At 44.3% G+C, this 18,865-nt stretch overlaps 1 protein-coding gene across 2 annotated transcripts in view; it reads right to left on the bottom strand.

The window, feature by feature from the left end:
• Pde6c (phosphodiesterase 6C) overlaps positions 1–18,865 on the bottom strand; it is a 56,891-nt gene that overhangs the window by 17,375 nt on the left and 20,651 nt on the right. For both annotated transcript variants that reach the window (XM_006976632.4, XM_076563008.1), the window contains exons 9-15: positions 13,577–13,726; positions 12,316–12,459; positions 10,782–10,850; positions 9,008–9,154; positions 8,660–8,767; positions 8,117–8,226; positions 667–754 (exon numbers count right to left, since the gene is read on the bottom strand). In XM_006976632.4, the coding sequence (XP_006976694.3) occupies positions 667–754; positions 8,117–8,226; positions 8,660–8,767; positions 9,008–9,154; positions 10,782–10,850; positions 12,316–12,459; positions 13,577–13,726 (816 nt within the window). The remainder of the gene's footprint in view (positions 1–666; positions 755–8,116; positions 8,227–8,659; positions 8,768–9,007; positions 9,155–10,781; positions 10,851–12,315; positions 12,460–13,576; positions 13,727–18,865) is intronic.

Raw genomic sequence — 18,865 nt, 5'->3', positions numbered from 1 at the left:
ATTCTAAAAACAAGCCCTTTGAGTTGTTCCACTTGCCCAGAAACCCCTGAAATGAAGTTAATAAAGGGATTCACATAGCTTCTCCCTGTGGAAGGTTAGTGGTATACTGTGAGTGCCAATCCTAAGGGTTCAAGGGGCTGGAAACCTCTTCCTACCTAAGCCGTCATGACCCCTCCCCTTTTTCTCCCATGAATAGAGCTTGATACAGGGCCTCTCCTGTGGAAGCTGTTTGATTTATCTGGTATTTTTATCTGAGCCTACCTTACCACAATTTGACTTTCTCCAAGGTCCACCCCATACTCTGCAGGGTGTGCCCCATGAGTGAGTAATAAAAACAGTGTCTGCGTAGCTGTTATTCCCTCTCTACATTTATAAATAGATGCTCAAGGTGCACAAAGCCCTTTCACGTTCTTGACCAATGGGCCAGAGATTCTGTGACTTTTGTGCCTCTTTTCTTCTTGGTCTTAACTTCTTGCAGCTTGGTATTGCAAAACCTAGATGCAGTATAGCAACTTCTGCCATGGCAGAGAGGCAGGGACATGCAAACTGTCCTTGGGTAAGGGCACACATCGCCAGTGTCATCACTGAAGACTGTTTTTCACCCAAGCACTTGGGGTAGTCTTAGATCCAGAACCTGTAAGCTTCCTGCGAGGAAAACTCTCGTACCTCATCCTGCAAGAGAGTCTTGCTATATTCCAGGTGATGTCGCTCTAAAATAGAAGTCCCATGAAGCTTTGCAAGTGGAGATGTGGACCTAGGAAGCAAAGGACACAGCATAGCTTCAGTAGTTTAGAGATGACACAGAAATCCATACAGCATCTTCACTCTTTCAGAATTCTTGTTCACGTCTTGTCTCCTTCCCTACTCAATGTCTATGAAATGGCCAAATTCAAGATACTGGAAAAGATGATTTTTAATTTAGAAGGTAAGAAGGTGTTACTTGCCAGGCATGGTGGTATACACCTTTAATCCTAGCACGTGGGAAGCAGGCAGATGGCTTTCTGTGAGTCCAAGGCCAGCCTGGTCTCCATAACGAATTTCAGGACAGCCAGAGTTACAGAGTGAGACTCTGTCTCCAAAAACTAAAAAATAAAGGGGGCAGGGAATGTCCAAGTGGCTGAATTATTTGAATTATTTAAACTATTAAGTTTAATCTATCATAAAATCTTTGGGTTCTCTGGACACGTGGTGCTGTCCTATGACTTATGTAACATTCAGCAACTGTGGAATGCCATGAACTACCTGTATAGACAGTGTCTATTGAGAGTTTCCAAGCTGGGCCTGGGCAGTCACAAACCTGTAACTAAAAGATTGAGGCAGGCCGGGCAGTGGTGGCACATGCCTGTAATCCCAGCACTCGGGAGGTAGAGGCAGGTGGATCTCTGTGAGTTCGAGGCCAGCCTGGTCTACAGAGCTAGTCCAGGACAGGCTCCAAAGCTACAGAGAAACCCTATCTCAAAAAACTAAACAAAACAAAACAAAAAATTGAGGCAGGAGGATTACAGATTGAGGCCAGCCTGGGCTACATAGCAAGACCCTGTCTCAAAAACCACAAACTAAATTAATTAATTAATCAACTAATTAATAATTCCAGGAAACAAATACAAGTCAGTATAAAGCATCATTTCTTTCTTCCCCAAGGCAATGGCATACATTTAAAAGTAAGATTGCCCATTCACTAAGAACTAAAAGACAGCTCTATGTGAGTGAAGACCCCATTCTGTGACACCATTTTTCTTCAATGTCACCTGTGCCGGGAAGGAAAGACACAATGAATATCAAAAGGTAAAAGGAAGCTGGGCAGCGGTGGTGCACACCTTTAATCCCAGCACTCTGGAGACAGAAGCAGGTGGATCTCTATAAGTTTGAAGCTAGCCTGGTCTACAACAGCCAAGGCTGTTGCATAGAAAACCCCTGCCTCAAAAGCCAAAAAAGAAAGGAAAAGAAAGGAAGAAAAAAAGAAAAAAGAAAAAAAGGTAGAAGAAAAAAGTGACAAGAGGTTGAGACCAAAATTCTGTAGGTTAGGGGAAGATTTTCCATGGAAATACAAATAAATCTTTCTAAGGAAAACATCAGAATCACCGTGGCGGCTTTAGAGAATTTTCATTTTGCATTGCAAAGAACAGAAATTTGTGGGGAGGAGACATTGCCAAGTCACCAATTGGTGCAGTAACCAATATTATAATCCATCATTTAAAACAAATACTTTAGTATCTGTAGGATATCAGCATTGGAGATTTCTTTTTAAGTTCAGTTTCAGTTAGAAGAGTAGAATGTTGAATTCTTTTAAGAGACTGCAGAAAACCCAGCCCTAAATGGGATACACGTTCTGTACTGCCTCCTCCCACTGCCCGGGGATCACGGAAATAGGGAGCAGATGTCTGAAAGGGGCAGACAGAGTAAGAACCGAGGCAGTGGGTGACTCCAAGGAAACAGTGACTTCTGACACAACAGGGCGGCTGCGTGTGTGAACTCACACCGGGAGAAAGGCACCACACACAAGACCTACGCAAGCCCAAACCAGACCAAATCCCAGCATGGGGCGGGAGTTGAACACAGATTCCCGCTCCTAACTGTAGAGCTGTTGGCAATTTTTAGCTTCTGGTGAAAAGGAAGGGTCCATTTCCTCTAAGTGTGTGGCCCCTGGTAAATAGATCGGGCTCTGTTAAAGACCACACATTGAAAAATATTTGGGCAGCTCCATTTGGTTTTGCTGGGCAAGAAGACACAAAGTTGGGTGGATGGGAAGGGGAGAAGGGTAGATCTGGAAAGAGTCAGAACAAGAAGGGTAAATATGATTAAAACATGTACAAAAAAATCAAATAACTAATAAAAATTATTAAAAATTTAAATTGGTCAAATTTGTTATTGGGGAGCTAAATATTTACTCATTCTCGAAGCAACACTTGACATATTACTGTTACAGGGTTGGGGAATGTTCCACTACACAGAGAGATTACCGAATAACAGACAGCACTCTGTCCATCTAAACCACAAGAAGTTTAAAATTTCAGATAATGGGACACATTGATACCCTCGGCCTCCTTACACCGATATCCAGAGGACACAGCACACATAGAAAGAACTGCCAAAAATACTTATGACATATTTAGTGATTAGGAAGCATTAAATACATCCAGATGGAGAGGGGTGCCGGAGAATAACTTGCCTAGACTCTTCAAAAATGGTATCCCGAGACACACAACAAGATGAAGAAACTACCTTTAGGTAAAGGAGATTGAAGATCATCAACTATGATATACAACAAATGATCCTTGATTTTATCTCGAATCAATTTGGGGTGCTTGAGATAGAAAAAAATCATTAATTTTAATTTAATTAATAATTAGTTTGCATCAAATAATATCACAGCACAACTGTAAAGTTTCTTTGGGGTGGGGCCACTGTGCTGTGTCTCTGTGTGCATCCCTCTTATGCTTGGGAGGCACATGCTGAAATATTAGGAGCAAATGCCTAGGTGACTGCAGATGACTTACAAATATGTATATATATATATATATATGTATGTATGTATGTATGTATACACACACACATATATGCATACATATTCACACACATGTATTTATAGGAGAAAACTAATTTGACATGGTAATTTCCTAGAATGTCGATTTTCAGAGAAGTTACTAAAGATTTTGAAGATATCTTAAGGAGAAAGAAAAAAATATAAAATTCAGAAATAGTTTTCCGTTTTTAGGACATTTTCCGCAGTGAGCTTATAGTGTTAAAAACATACAGTTCATACTGATGTTGTCTAACTGTGCAGGAGAAAATGACCAGAGAGAAGCTTGAATCACAAAGGTGATGTGTGTGGTTTGGTTATTTAACCCACTGGGTTTCCTTATCTTCCTGAGAATAATCTTTGAAGATTAAAATTCCAAAAGGGGTGACACAGGATGAAATTGAAGAGTGATGTTTCAGCCCAGTTGACTGACATCTGATCATCCCACGGACAGTATCTGAGGATATGTGCCCTTGGGAGACCATCTACAATATTCTCTGGGAAATTCTGAGAAATTGGTAACCAAAGACTGGACACCAAGTTTATCTTGAAATTCAGGAAGTAGAAAATGGTGTGATTTGTGCATGAGGGAACAGAGAGATTGGTCCTGTGATGGCTCAGACAGATTGCCTATAAATAATCACTGAGAACTTCAGAGAAGATTCAGGATGAGACAATGATGTGAGATGCCCTTCTGTGGAAACCTAGGGACAGCGGGGTGGTGATTTCAGCCAGCTGCTTGGAAAGTGCTTTCTTCATGGAATCTTCCATGAATGTTGGGATATGGATTGTGTTCACTCAGCTTTCACTCAAATAGCTGGAATGGTACCCAGGAGTGTGGCTTCATTGACTATCTCACAATTGATTTCCTAAAGCATCTTTCTGGTCGTGTTCCTGGAGCCTTGCCCTCGGCTCTGTCCTGAAGCACAATGTTACCAATGCTCAAATGACCATTGTAGAAACAGGACTACCTGATTTCCACATGACAAGAAACTGGGGGAAAAAAATCTTAAATCATGGTCTGACAAAGTGTAACTTAGATAGGTCTGTCTGTCTGTCTGTCTGTCTGTCTGTCTTTCTTCATCCCTTTCTCTCTCTCTCTTTCTTTCATCCTTTCGTTTTTTTACCTTTATTCTTCTCTCATACATTACATCTTGACCTCTGTTTCTCCTTCCTCCACTCCTCCCAGTCCCTTCCCCCACTTCCCCTCCCCCCCAGATCAACTCCTTATCTGTTTAAAAAAAAAAAAGAGCAGGCCTCCCAAGGATATCCACCTAGCATGGTCTAACAAGATACAATAAGACTGGGCAAAAACCCTCATATCTCAGCTGGATAGAGCAACCCAGTAAGAGGAAAAGGGTCCCAAGTGCAGGCAAAAGAGTCAGAGACACCCTACCCACCACCACCAACACACACACACACACACACACACACACACACACACACACAGACACACACAGACACACACACACACACACACACACACACACACACACACACACACACACTCCTATTGTTGGGAGTCCCACAGTAGGTTAAGGAATTAATTGGGCTGGTAAGATGGTTCAGTGGGTCAAGGTACCTGCCACCAAGCCTGAGTTTGATACCACAGGACCCACAGGGCAGAAAGAGAGAAATGGCTCCCAAAAGCTGTCTTCTGACCTCCAAATATGCGCTGTGGTGCAACACACACACACACACACACACACACACACACACACAAATCAATAAATGTAATTTTAACAGTTTTGCAGAACCCTAACTTTCAGGAGATGAAACTTCAGTAGGATTAAATATAAAGTACTTCAAGGCATGTCTAGATTACCATGCCAAATTTGGGGATCCACAGTTTTGAAATGACATGAAAATGCTAAAATGCAGAGAATCATTATAAACAAAACTATTCGGAGGGAACTGTTGTTTAAAGAGCAGCTCAAGCTGGGTGGTGTGGTACATGCCTATAATCCCAGCATGAAGGAAGCTGAGGCAGGAGGACCATGAGTTTGAGTCTGCTTGTACTATATAGCAAGACCCTGTTCCTACTAGGCAAACCCCTCAAAGTGTTCAAAACATTAGTGTGTTCAGACTGGAAAGGAAATATTTTGGTAAGAAAGATGTTATATTTTTTTTAATACATGAAGGAGGGACAATGGGTGAGAAACCATACTTATTCCTGAAGGTCCAGAGGCCCAAACCAGGAGAAATATAAATTATGTATAGGAAGACCAATTTTAGCTCAATATCAAAGATAACAGTCTGTTGTTAGACTCACACCAGAACAGAGGAAGGCTCTGCCTTGTGAGCAGATGGATCCTCCATTATGGAAAATAATCAGTGCAGACTGCAAAACACAGGAAGATGTACGGGGGGAAATGAAAGGGAAATCTATAATTCTTAATATGTTTTGACAGTTGCTGCATTTGTCCAAGGAGACAGAAATATCAGAGAATTAAGAAATAAGAGAGCAAAGGGGGCGAAAGAGGAAAGGAGTCTACAAACATGGACAGGATAAAACAAACCAACTGGCCAGGAAAATGAAGTGAGCAAAGAGTACACAGGAACTTGGTGGAATCATCAAAAACGTGAAGCTGGGAGCTCTCGGGGGCTATCAGAGGGCAGAGTCTGAGAGATAAGGGGGTCAGACATCCTGGAGGCAAATGATAAGACCGGAGGTGCAGGGTCAAGCCAGGAAGTGTCCCCTGTGTCCCAACAGCCTCTGTTCACTCTGCAGGGGATCTTCCTGCTACCATCAGAGTGAGAAGAACAATTCGGTCTTAGACAACCTTCGCAGTGGCTGCATTTGCCAATGGAGCAGAATCTTTGAGGAATCCTGAGCAATTCTTCCAATGCATCAGGAAAACTTAAAGGGGCTCACTGCAGGTTTTTGTTGTTGTCTTGGTTTTTTGAAGGGCAGTTTGAGACTGCATTTGATTCCAGGAACAGTGGAACTGCCAGAGGGCTCAACCTGTGCCGAGGATGAAGAAGATGGGCTGACCCCAGCCTGATGTCAAGAAACCCTTCTGTCACCACACATTCCTTCTGTCAAATTCCCAGAAGAGCAATGGCTGCAAAAGACCAACAGAGTAGTTACCAGGCCAATGTGAGGTCCGGGATGTGTCTCCATCCTTCCTGAAAGCCCACAGGCAAGAAGGTGCCTCATCCAGCTCTGCTGCTGACGATAACCAAAGACAAGTCTGATTTCATCTTTCTGAGTCTGTTTACTCATCCGTGAGAGAGGGGGATACCGTGAGGCAGTGGGAGGTGAAATGAGACAAGGCTACCACGTGCTTAGATCAGCCTCCAGCACACAGGAGGTGTTCAACACACCAGACATGGCAGTTCACAAATGCAATCCCAACTGAGGTGGGAAGAGGATAAGGTTGAGGTTAGCTTTATATAGCAACACTATCTTGGAAAAAGAAAGAAAGAAAGAACAAAAGAAAGAAAAGTAAGTGAAAAAGAGATGCCCAGTAAGTCTTAGTTTCTTTGGAGCAGAATGAGAGGACTCCATTGATTCCCCCAGGACTCTTGCCTTAGTGAGGACATAATGATGGTGATGTCCTGGGAAAGAGCTTTAGTGGCGATGTTTCTTTCAAGATGAAGGTTGATAGCACAGCTGTTCAAAGTGGGAAAAGACTGTTCAGAATGTGCTTTTCATTCACAGAGTGCCTTTATCTGAAGTCCCTGGCACACAGGTTTCATAGAAGTAATCTCACTTGACTCCCACAACCATCTTTGACAGGGCAATGTTATACCCATTTTCAAGTTAAGAAACTGAGTCTCCAAATAAGTGAGTTGCCTAAGGTTTTTCAACCAGGAAGTAGTTGGATCCCCTAAACCCACACACCAAAGTCTATCATCCCTGGAACACTTCACTACCGCTGGAGGATGGTGGGCCATGTGTTAGAACTGAGGGTGATATGTGTGTGAGGATTTTGTATGCAGGATTCTATCTAATCTTTGCAGCTGCACATCATTATTATGATTCCTATTGTCCAGACAAGGAAATCGAGGCTTAGAAAGTAGATGGCTGGTAAATCTAAATCTGTCTGACATGAGTCTGCACCTGCATCGTGATCTCTTGGCTTTCTTCTTTGCACTGGTTCTGTGTTTCTTACTTAATAAGACGGTTGATTACATCTACACACTTCCTTCCTCGGGACCAGAGAAGGAGATGACATGATGCTGAGCTGGAAGAGCAGCTGAGATGGGGCATGGCAGAACCAAAGGGCCAGGAAGTGAAGAATTGCAAGCCCCAAATGACACGTTTTTTAGCCTGAGCAGGGGAGTGTTCCCTGGGCATACACTAGTGTAAGCCTAAGATTAATGTGTGACTTCAATACTCTGATTAAAGTTACAAAGCTGGGGGACCTCAGAAGTGGAAGCAGAAGGGAATGAGGCAGGCGAGCACTATGGGAAGAGAGCATATGCTACATCAGGATAGCTCAGGAGGGAGAGAATAGTCCTGACACCATAAATGAGGTGGAGGAAGTGGCTGGACTGTGGATCGTGGAGGACAGGGGAGATCTGTCTTCCTCCCCAGGTGTCTTCTAGCATCCCTCAGCACAGGCCACCACAGTGCACACGTTCACTTACTTCATTTGGTACAGATTATTGGTGCCTCGGTGGTCGATGTCGTGGCAGAACGCAGCAGCGAGCATGGCAAACGCTTCAAGGTCTGTGTAGTATTTCTTTAGTCTCCCTGTCTAGAAAGACGGGTGAGTACACATTTATAGAGGTCAATACATCTTATACCCAGCACAGCCCAGTCTTACTGCGAGGGAGGTGCCCGGGCCCAGGGCCTGGGGTGGGGTGGGGATGGCTCACCATGTTTCCACCAAAGATTAGTTTTGTATTTAGTGAGTCTTGTGTCATCCCAGGCAGTTTCAAAACCTAGGACTTATCTGGATGTTCCTTTAACATGGTAAGCATATGAATTTCTGGTCGGTGATCTAGCCGAGTGCCCAGGGAGACCCGCATCTCTGGCAGCAGCCACAGAAGGGTATGCGTCTGTGGGATCCTGTCCATGAATGTCAGATGATAGCTCTGACACAAGCCATAGCCACTTCTCCTCATCTCTCAAGTGGGAACTATTCAGAGTTGCAAACCCTCTCCGTGGCTTCCAGCATCGGTACCTACCATCAGCAAGGTGAACATGGTCTGCCCCACATTGAATCCGTGCCGCCAGTTGTGGTAGGTGACAGGGCGGTACCCTTTCCGCACTGTGTACATCCACCTCGTAAGAACCTGTTACCCAAAGGCAACAACACTGTTCAGACTTTAGAACAGAATTCTAAAGTTTAGGAGGCCTGGGGCTTGCTTATCTAAAGAGGTGCATTGGTCCTGTTGACAGAGATTAAGCGGGTGCATTCTCAAAGTTAATGATAATTTGAAATCCTAACTTGAGCTAATCTTTGGAACTGTAGAAAACACCAGTGAGGCACCGCAACAGAATCAAACCGCGTTTCAAGCAAAACGCCTCCTGACCTCTACTGGCACTTTGAATTTCTCCACCGCATTTATCTCAAAGAACAGCCGCAGCCCGCATTTAACCAGCTCGTGCTCTGTAACCGGGAAGTCGCTGAAACAGAACTCATACAGGTCTGCTGCGCTCGGGTCCGGCAAGTCCTCCTTCTGTTGAAAGGACAGATCAGTTCAGGTTACATTCGGCTGATGGCCTTTCTTTATGCCGCACACTCAATATCGACAGTAAAGGGTTAACAGGGGCGGGGGGGCGGGGGGGGGCCTGCGGAGATGGCTCAGCAGCTCAAGGCATTTGCCCCCAGGCCTGATGACCTGAGTTCAGTCCCTGGAATCTGCGTGGTAAGGAGAGAACCGACTCCAGGAGTTAGTCTCTGACCCCACCTGTGCGCCATGGTTCATGATCCAGCCCTCACCCCCATCTACCCCCACACAATTAGTTTATCAATTAATTAGCAAGAGATGCGATGATAAAAGAAACCCACAAACAAGTCCCTGAACCACACAGCCAAGTCCTGCCTCTTGGTGCTTTCTCTCCCCCAGGGCAGGGGCTCCTCTTTCTCCCTCTCTCCCTCCATCCCCTCCATCGTTCCCACCTTCTTCCTTGTACCAGCTCAGTTACAGTGACCAGAGGCTGATAACCAGTCGAATCTCAATATAGAGGCATGCTTAAAATTTTTCTAAGTGGGTTTGACTCCAACCCAATCCCAGGGACTCTTTTCTTTCTATAGTAGACATTTTTGATTTTAAACCCACCACAAAAGAGTTAGGAATATGTGGGGGAGGGGAAGGGTAATGAAGAACATGGTCATGACTGTGACTCGGGAGGTTAAAAAAAATGAATCTTTTAAATAAGGAATTTAGATTAGTGAGATGCTTATCAAATGCAGACCAATGAAGGGCAAGAGCTCAGGATTCTTAGAGAACAGGGCACCACATACTCAGTGCTGTGGTGATAAACAACACTAATCAAATGAGGCGAGATTCTGAAGTCTCTGAGACTGAGCTGCTAGGAGGAAGGGAAGGAACATAAGAGGGGATGGAGAGAGGAGAGAGGACTTGCCTCGGTGGGAGACAAGTCAGAGAGAGGTGATAGTGAACACAGGCGAGGGGATACAGGAGGGTCACTGGGAATCAGAAAGGAACAGAGCAAGAGAGGGCAACCCAGGCACCTGAAAAACTACAGTGTTGCTAAAAGCAGGCATCTGGCATTGGGTGTTGAAATGTATGTGAATGGATCTCGGGGAACGTTCAACCCATGGAAGGAAGTGACCTGCTTTTCTGTGTTTCTGTGTGTCATCAGCACAGTGTTGAGGGCACCACGTGACCTCAGCCAACAGTCCCTGAACCGAGTTCCCCTGCAGGCGTGGGGTAGACCTCACAGCTCCTGTCCACCCCTCCCTCCCGATGCTCTCTCTCCCACCATGGTCACTGCCCTGAGAAGGGCTGGGGTCTGGCACCCTGGCATGCCTTCTGGCTATGCTGTAACCCGAAGCTACTAAGATAAACCTAGCCACGGTCTCCCTAGATCCTGAGGTGCCTCCTGTAGTCATCTGGTTTAGTTACAGTTTTAAACGATCTCTGTGGATTGAAGTGTGTTGAACAATGATGGAGAAAAGTAAGAAACCAAAGGATGGGTCTTTAGGAGAAGTCTTTCTTTTCAGTCTTGGAAAATGTCAAGGAAGACATTTGAGGAAACTCAACATTTAGTTGAGAAATGAGAATGTGTGCCCAAAGAGACTCTACAGAAAGAACATGGGGATCAGAGGGAAACACTTACCAATAGGGCCAGGAGCTGTCTCTCATCACACTCTTCAATTGCATTCACATGTAACTTCTCTTTGAATTTCTAAAAGGGAAAAGCAATCAAAGTGTGGAATTCCTACAAAGATTTCTATCCCATCCCTCCTACTATCAAAACCAGTTAAGATACAGTTAAAATAGGCTACACATCTGTTACATATAAAGACCTTCTGTATGGGAAGAGCCTTACAGCAAGTGATTAGGAAGAATTAGACCAATAACCTAATACGATTGAGTTCTCTCCTTTTCCAAAACGCAGCTGTAACCGTCTTAAAACTAAGCTGTGGGCTACAGGTAGGCAGGAAAGGAAAGAAGGAAACAGAGTGGTTTACGTCTCTTTTTTCAGCTGCCAATAGCAGTTTCATGTGATCCATGCGCATGTTCTCATCCTTATCATCTCAGTACTTTAGTCAAATATCTTTTAACTCCAGCAAAACAAAGCCAATGCCCCACACCACATTATAGCTATATACACACTCAAAAAAAAGATAACTAGGAAAAAAGCAAAAATGAAAGTCATTATGTGGGGCCTGGAGAGATGGCTCAGTGGTTAAGAGCACTGACTTCTTTTCCAGCAGATCCAGGTTCAATGCCCAGCACCCATATGACAGCTAACAACTGTCTGCAACTCCAAGATTTGACACCCTCACACAGACATACATGCAGGCAAAGCACTAATGTACATAAAATAAGAATAAATAAAAATTTTTAAAGTGATTATGCAGTTAGGTGGTGGTGGTGCACACCTTTAATCCTAGCACTCAGAGGCAGAGGCGGGTGGATCTCTGTAAGTTTGAAGCCAGCCTGGTCTACAGAGTGAGTTTCAGAACATCCAGGGCTACACAGATAAACCCTGTCTCGAAAAACCAAAAACCAAAATACAAAAAAAAAGTGATTATGTGATGTGGTTCCCTTATTTTGTGGTAATTAGAACATTGGCAGCAAAAATCCACTGGCTCCCTCATCAGAAGATATTGGACTTGATCATGTTTAGTCAGTGAGACTTTTAGAGACCACCATGTGAGCAAAGACTTTAAGTCACCAGGTTGCTGCTGGTCCACAGAAGATGAGAGGCCATAGAGCAAACCAGACTCACAGCTTGGTCACTAAGGTCAGTCAGAGCCTGCTTAACCCACAGCTGTGTACATAAAACATAGATAATAATGTAGGTCACTGAGATGATACACCGTTTGTTACACAGCATTAGGGGATAATAGCTGACTGATACATTGCTCTTCTTCAAAACCTTGTCTTCCTCACTAGTATACTTGAATCTAGATGTCGCTGCTTTGGCTCCCACACACCACAGAGTGCTACTAGAACACTGCAGTCTGGACTTCCAGGAAGGCTAGCTCACGGGCTGACTGAGCTCCTCCTCACACCTCACTGTGTCTCCCTCTCCTTATCTCAGAACTAAGCCTCTTCTCATCCGGCTGACTTCCCAGTCATTAGGTGATTTCCAGAAGTTGAGGTGAAATGCCATTGTCCACAGGACTGGATTCCCCACTTACCAAAATAGACCCGATTTCATCGGAGGTGGCTTTTGTGCGGCTCATGATCATTTCCTGAGCAAGGTCCTTCCTGCTTTCCAGTTTATTCACTCTCTCATAGGTATCAGTGTTTAAAAGAGACCATCCAAGAAACTGGGTTAACGTCTGAAGTGTAAGAAACAGTGACTCAAACCCTCTAAAGTTAAATAAGAATTGCTTTGCGGACAACAACGGGCACAGTTTCCTATAGTGATCTTCCCTCCACTATGACCAGCCCAGTTCTTTTTTTTAAATTACTTTTATTGTTTTAGTTATTGCTGAAGAATTTCATGTGTGCACATAATGTGTTTTGATCAAATTCACCTTCGTTCTCCTCTTCCCGGTTCTTCACCTGCCATTCCATCATCGCTTCCACCTCTCAGCTTCATGGGCTCTGTGTTGAAAGCCACTGGACCCACTTAGTGCTGCCCGTACGTGCGTGGGGGTGGGACCATCTACTGGAGCATGGGTGGCTGGATTCTCAGGGGCTCTTTCCTGAAGAAAACTGACCCTTCTCCAGAAGCCACCAATTTACAGCTGCTCCTCAGCTAAGGGATGGGACCTCACCAGCCCTTCCCCCACCCACGCTGCCAACCCAGCTCTTCATATCAACGTCAGGAAAAAGAAATCTGAATTTACTGCCCAGACAGTAAGATTGACTAAGCTTTGCTTTTCAGGTGCCACGTTTCCAGAATACTCTACTGCAGAGAAGGAATTACAAACAGAATAAAATAAAGTAGGACCTAAAAATTAGACAGACGGCCGGGCGGTGGTGGCGCACGCCTTTAATCCCAGCACTCGGGAGGCAGAGGCAGGCGGATCTCTGTGAGTTCGAGGCCAGCCTGGGCTACCAAGTGAGTACCAGGAAAGGCGCAAAGCTACACAGAGAAACCCTGTCTCAAAAAAACAAAAAAAAAAAAAAAAAAAAAATTAGACAGACGTTTGAGGCCAAGAATGGGAGAGATTATGAAAGAGGAAGAGGAGGGGGATAAAAATATTCTTTGCTGTTATTATAGGATTGGAAAGAATTTGGGTAAAATCAAAACTTTATACTTGAACATAAAAGGCTGCAGTTTATAGAAATCCAGAAACAGAAATGACCCCACCACAGCATCTTGATTACTACTGTGAGACTCGTGTCTTCAGGGTTCTTTGGAATGTCATTCCAAACCAAGGAGTAGCTAATGCAGCCGCCATGATTTCATGATGTTCCACTGCCTCTCTTGTTCTTTCTCACGCTTACCTCAGTGATGTGCTCGTCATGCTCATCAAAGGGTTTCCCATCCTTCCTGTTGTAAAATGTAGCCACTCCCACAATGTCTTCTTTCTTGTTGACGATAGGCAGGGACAAGACGTTTTTAATGACCCAGCCAGTTTCATCTACTGGTCCTTTCTAGATACAATAAGGAAACTTAAGTTACTTTAATATTTCCACTTTTTAATTTTGAAACAATTATAGATTTACAAGATGTTTCAAAAGAAATGTACAGAGAAATCCACGGATTCTTCATTTATCCCCCACCAATGGAAACAACTCCTCTAACTGCAGGACAGTACCAAAAACCAAGAAACAGACAATATGCAACTCATAGACCTTATGGGGTCTCATTAGATTTATATGTGTCTTTGTGCTTATGTGTATGCTCATCTCTCATGGAAAATTTCAACTGCTATTAGAATCAACTGAAATATCCCATCACCACAATACGCCCTCTACTATACCTAAAACCACCACTCAGCTTATTTTAAAGTAAACCTTGGGGTAAGAACATGGTTAGGATAAGTACCCTAGGCCGGCCATTCAAATGTACCATAACTAGGGCAACTGGATTCTGACACTACAACCTTCCCCTTTGCCCTCACCGCTGGGGAAGGACAGGGCCTCTTAGCCTTATGTTACCTCTCTGTTTCCTTCGCACTATTTCCATCTTGCAATGTTTGTGTAGTTAATTTCTTATGTTAGAGTCTCTCTGTTGAGTACTTAGTATAATTTCTGTCTATTCCATCAAGACAGTCTTTCAGTTTATGGTATGTTGTTATTACTAAAACCTGTGAGAGCCTATGACAAACTAAGACCCAGGCCAGTTGTTAGAGTTACAAGGAGTTAACCACAAGTCCTATGTCAAAATGCTTCCATGCTAGCAGGAGGGATGCAGACAAATAACTTCAGAAGTGTTTCTCAAAATGTGACCCAAGGACCACAGTGTTGTGGAATAATCATTTTAATGAGGCAAAGACATGTTACATTCATTTATGTTGCAGAATATTACTTTAACTGTGCAAAGGTGTTTTACTTTTGGTTATGCTGCATTATGTAAAGATGTGTTGCATTTGTTTCACCTTGCCTGCCTAAGGCACCTGATTGGTCTAATAAAGAGCTGAATGACCAATAGCTAGGTAGAGAAAGGATAGGTGGGGCTGGCAGAGAGAGAGAATATATTGGAAGAGAAATCTTGTCTCAAGAGGAATGAGAAAAGAATGAGGAAAAAGAGGGAGACATGCCCAGGGCAGAAGCCAGGCAGACATTGAGACAGCAGGAAAGTAAGATATACAGAAATAAAGATGATAAGAAGACCTGAGGCAAAATGTAGATGAAGAGAAACAGATTGAAATAAGAGCTAAGATAAGGCCAAGCATTCATAACTAATATTAAGTCCATGTGTCATGATTTGGGAGCTGGTTGGTAGTCCAAAAGAAAAACCCTGGTACACCAAAGGCAATAGATACTTTTAAAAAATGTTTTATTGTTATATATACTTAAAATTTTTAATTTTATGTTGTGGTGGTTTGAAAAAAAATAGCCTCCAAGGGGAGTGGCACTATTAGGTGGTGTGGCTTGTTGGAGTAGATGTAGTCTTTTTGGAGGAAGTGTGTCACTATAGAGGCAAGCTTTGAGGTCTCAAGTTACCACCCAGTGTCTCAGACCACTTCCTTTTGCCTGAGCAAGACATAGAACTCTCAGCTCCTTCTCAAGCACCATGTCTGCCTGCACACCGCCATGTCTCACTATGATGATAAAGGACTAAACCTCTGGAACTGTAAGCCACCCTATCAAATGTTTTCCTTTACAAGAGTTGTCAGGGTCATGGTGTCTCTTCACAGCAGTAGAGACCCTAAGATATGTATATATGTAGGGTGGTGAGTGGGTGGGTGGACATATGTGTCTGTGTGGGGGTTATGCATGTAAGTGCCATAGATGCCAAAGAGGACAGCAGATTTACTGGAGTTACAGACAGTTTTGAGCTGCCCAACATGAGTCCTGGGAATCCAATTCCAGTCCTCTGGAAGAGAAGTCCACACTCTCAACCACTAAGCTATCTCTCCATCCCCACAACAGATTCTTTTTAGGCATACACAGTCCATGGGAATGCATCTTAAACAAGGTCCCTCAGCCATTCTGATGCCCTCTCAAACAAGAGAACCACAGGGTACATTTGTACAGTATGTAGCTAAGGCAAAGGGATCCAAAGGCTCAACATGTCACAATGATGGTTTTTCAAACATCTTCTGGCTTATTTAGCCCTCCACGGGGTTTTAGGCTGAATCTTATCTCATCCATGGAGCCTTCTCTGACTTTCCAAACCCACAAGGAACTTACATTCTTCAGAATTCAAACAGGACTCATTGCCTGGATCACACATTTTGTGTTTTCCAAATGCATCAGAGTTGCTGGTTTGGGTCTTTGAGGTCTTCTTATCAAAGGGTGGAGACTATTATATAAACTTTCAGTTTCATGTAAGTAGTGGAATCATGCTGAGCATATAATTCTCAACACATGATTATTATAGCAACAAGTAGTACATATAACTTCTTCATTATTTATCACCAGTCATTGTCCTTAGAGTGAAAAACAGAGAAACTAAGCCTCAGTGCTGAGCCTTAAAGGTCAAAGCTTTAGAAAAATGGATACAGTATACCATGTTCTCAAGGTTCCGTCCTTGGAAACCAGCTAGGAGTCACATCCCCATCCTTCGTGGATAATCTTAAACCTTCCGAAATAAATTTTACTGCCTGCTTCTGGATGTTGTAGTAAATGTCCATTTGCTATTTGTTCATCTTTGTTTGCTTTGCCTTTATTTAGAGATTTTTGACTGCAAAATGATAGAAGAAATCTAAAATTTAGGAGAAAAACTTTTAACTGAGACAATTCTATGGACTCCTCTACCACCAACCCTACCCCACCCCAGAGTTGAAGGTCTCTTTAAAGGAAGGATCCCTTAGTCTAATTCAAGGAACACTGACTGGTAAGCAGAACAAAGACTCCCTGGCCAAAGATGCCTACACCTAGTCTCTGGTACCCATGAGTGTGATCTTACAGATGAAATTATAGTTATCAGTCAGCTAACTGAGAAGCAGAAATTACCCTAGAGTTTACAGAAAGATCAATATAATAACCAAGAACCTGAAAAGTAGTGATGTCAGAATCAGGGAAGGAACATCTGGCAGAGAAAGGTCTGCTGGTCCAACTGCTGATGTGAAAGATGGGAGAGGGTATGGACCATGGAATCCCAGCAGCCCACAGGAGCCCAAGGGTCTGGGAAGGTCAGGACACAGGTTCTTCCCTAGCATCTTCCCAGAGGAACACTGTCCTCTGACATCTTGGTTTTAGAACAGTATGAAACATTTTACACTCTGGTCTTCAGAACAACAGGCTAATACTTCTCACGTTGTTTCCAGGGGTAAGTGGTACTTGGTTGTTGTTGTTATGACACCGTAGGAAACATACACATTGATCCCCAGGGAACGCCGTTTGAGAACCACTGCCTCTGCTGGTTTTGCTCCCCAAACAGCTCATTTTCAACCTTTGGTTTTCCCATTCAACATTTTTAGGTATAACAGGGAATAATGAGAAGCGGGGTAGGGCATGTGTTGCAGAGTAAGAATGAGGAGGCAGAGTGCAGATGAAGAGGCTGGTGCTCTGGGGATGGCAGATTCCTCATCACATATCTGCTCTGGGGGCTGATACACGGGGCATGTTTGGGAGGGGATATGATGAGGGAGCTGGAAATGGCAGTTAAATAGACAGGGTCCTACCCAGGCTATGGAGAAAAGGATGGACACAAAGATGAGCCAAATCACCTCAATGCAGCTCTGGAACACCACACAGGACTTCTGGGTTTTCCTAGGTCAATATTGCCCACCAGAAGATTCTGGTTGCCTCCTGGGATGGGCCTGCCATACTCACTCGCTATCTGGGAGGCAGGGCCTTGGAACAAACCTGACTGTTGAGTACAGCAGCCCTGAACCGTTGGGGTTCGGACAGGCACATTTCCATGGGTACCACACTGAAGTCTGCTGAGTTTCTGGGAGATCACAGGAGACTGGAGTTTTGTACCATTACAGGGACTCCTGAAGCCACAGAAAGGTCCCCCCATCCTCTTCACAGCATTGCTCCAGGGGCTGCTCAAGCCTCAGTGGGCATCTGCTTATACTGAATGCACTCTATCCTCACTCTGGTTCCACAGCAGCTGCTCCAGGTTCAGACACTTAAAAATTCACTGTTCACCTTTCTTACAGGGCCATCTTTCCTGGCACGCAATTGCTATAGATTTAAAGGCCAGGTCTGGGCACAACGCAACCACAAGCAGGCTCTGGTTGCAGGAAGGGAGGGACAAGGAGCAAGAGGACCATATGGTGTTTGTGTGTTTCCACATCGGTGAGCAAAGGGATGGGCAGGCAGAGCCGGGGGAAACCTCCATTTATCCAAACAGCTGTGCACAGGTTTCCCAAGGCAGGGCTTGGTTTGCTGCTGTGGCAGGATCCCCCATACCCTAATGAAACTAGCTCTTCCATTCAGGCATCAGTGGGACTCCATGTGTCTACAGCACAGAGAAAGACAAACATTAGCAGTGCCCTCCGGGGAGGGCAGTCTCTACTCCTGACTCAGATCAGGGTTTTAACGTTTAGGAAATGCAGGACACAGAGTGCCAGCATGCACAGAAGAGAGGCTGCAGCATTCTGGTACTGCAGTTTCATCTAGTTCTCCCAAGGGACCAGGAAGGTCTAGCACAGATGATGGGCAGGTCCTTTTGGAGAATTAGATAAAGCTAGAAAGAAGATGAAACCCAAAGTCTTATCATTGTTATAATCCCTTTTCTGCTACTCTAATATGATACCACAGGCTGGGTAATTTATTAAGAAAAAAAAGTGAGGGTTGGGGATTTAGCTCAGTGGTAGAGCGCTTGCCTAGCAAGTGCAAGGCCCTGGGTTCGGTCCTCAGCTCCGGGGGGCGGGGAGGGGGGAGGGGAGTGAATTTATATTTCTCACGGTTTGAGAGACTGAGAGGCCTGAGAGCATGGCTCCATAATCTCAGAGGAGCTGCTCACTGCATCATAACATGGCAAAGAGCATCCCAGGACAGGAGGCCCTGAAAGGGCCAGTTTAAGTCTCGCTTCCTTTTCTTGGGAAGCTGGTGATGCCCTGTGCCTTCTGGCTCCACCCCCATTTATCTGAATTACCTCTAAATATACCCATCGAGAAATGGTATGTATGTGAACTTGGGGACTGAGCTTTCAACACATGAACTCTAAGG

Source organism: Peromyscus maniculatus, chromosome 1 (assembly GCF_049852395.1).
Source record: "Peromyscus maniculatus bairdii isolate BWxNUB_F1_BW_parent chromosome 1, HU_Pman_BW_mat_3.1, whole genome shotgun sequence".
In the NCBI taxonomy this organism is placed as follows: domain Eukaryota; kingdom Metazoa; phylum Chordata; class Mammalia; order Rodentia; family Cricetidae; genus Peromyscus; species Peromyscus maniculatus.
The sequence above is the reverse complement of the archived record's forward strand: the minus strand, read 5'-3'. Positions and strand labels throughout refer to the sequence as shown.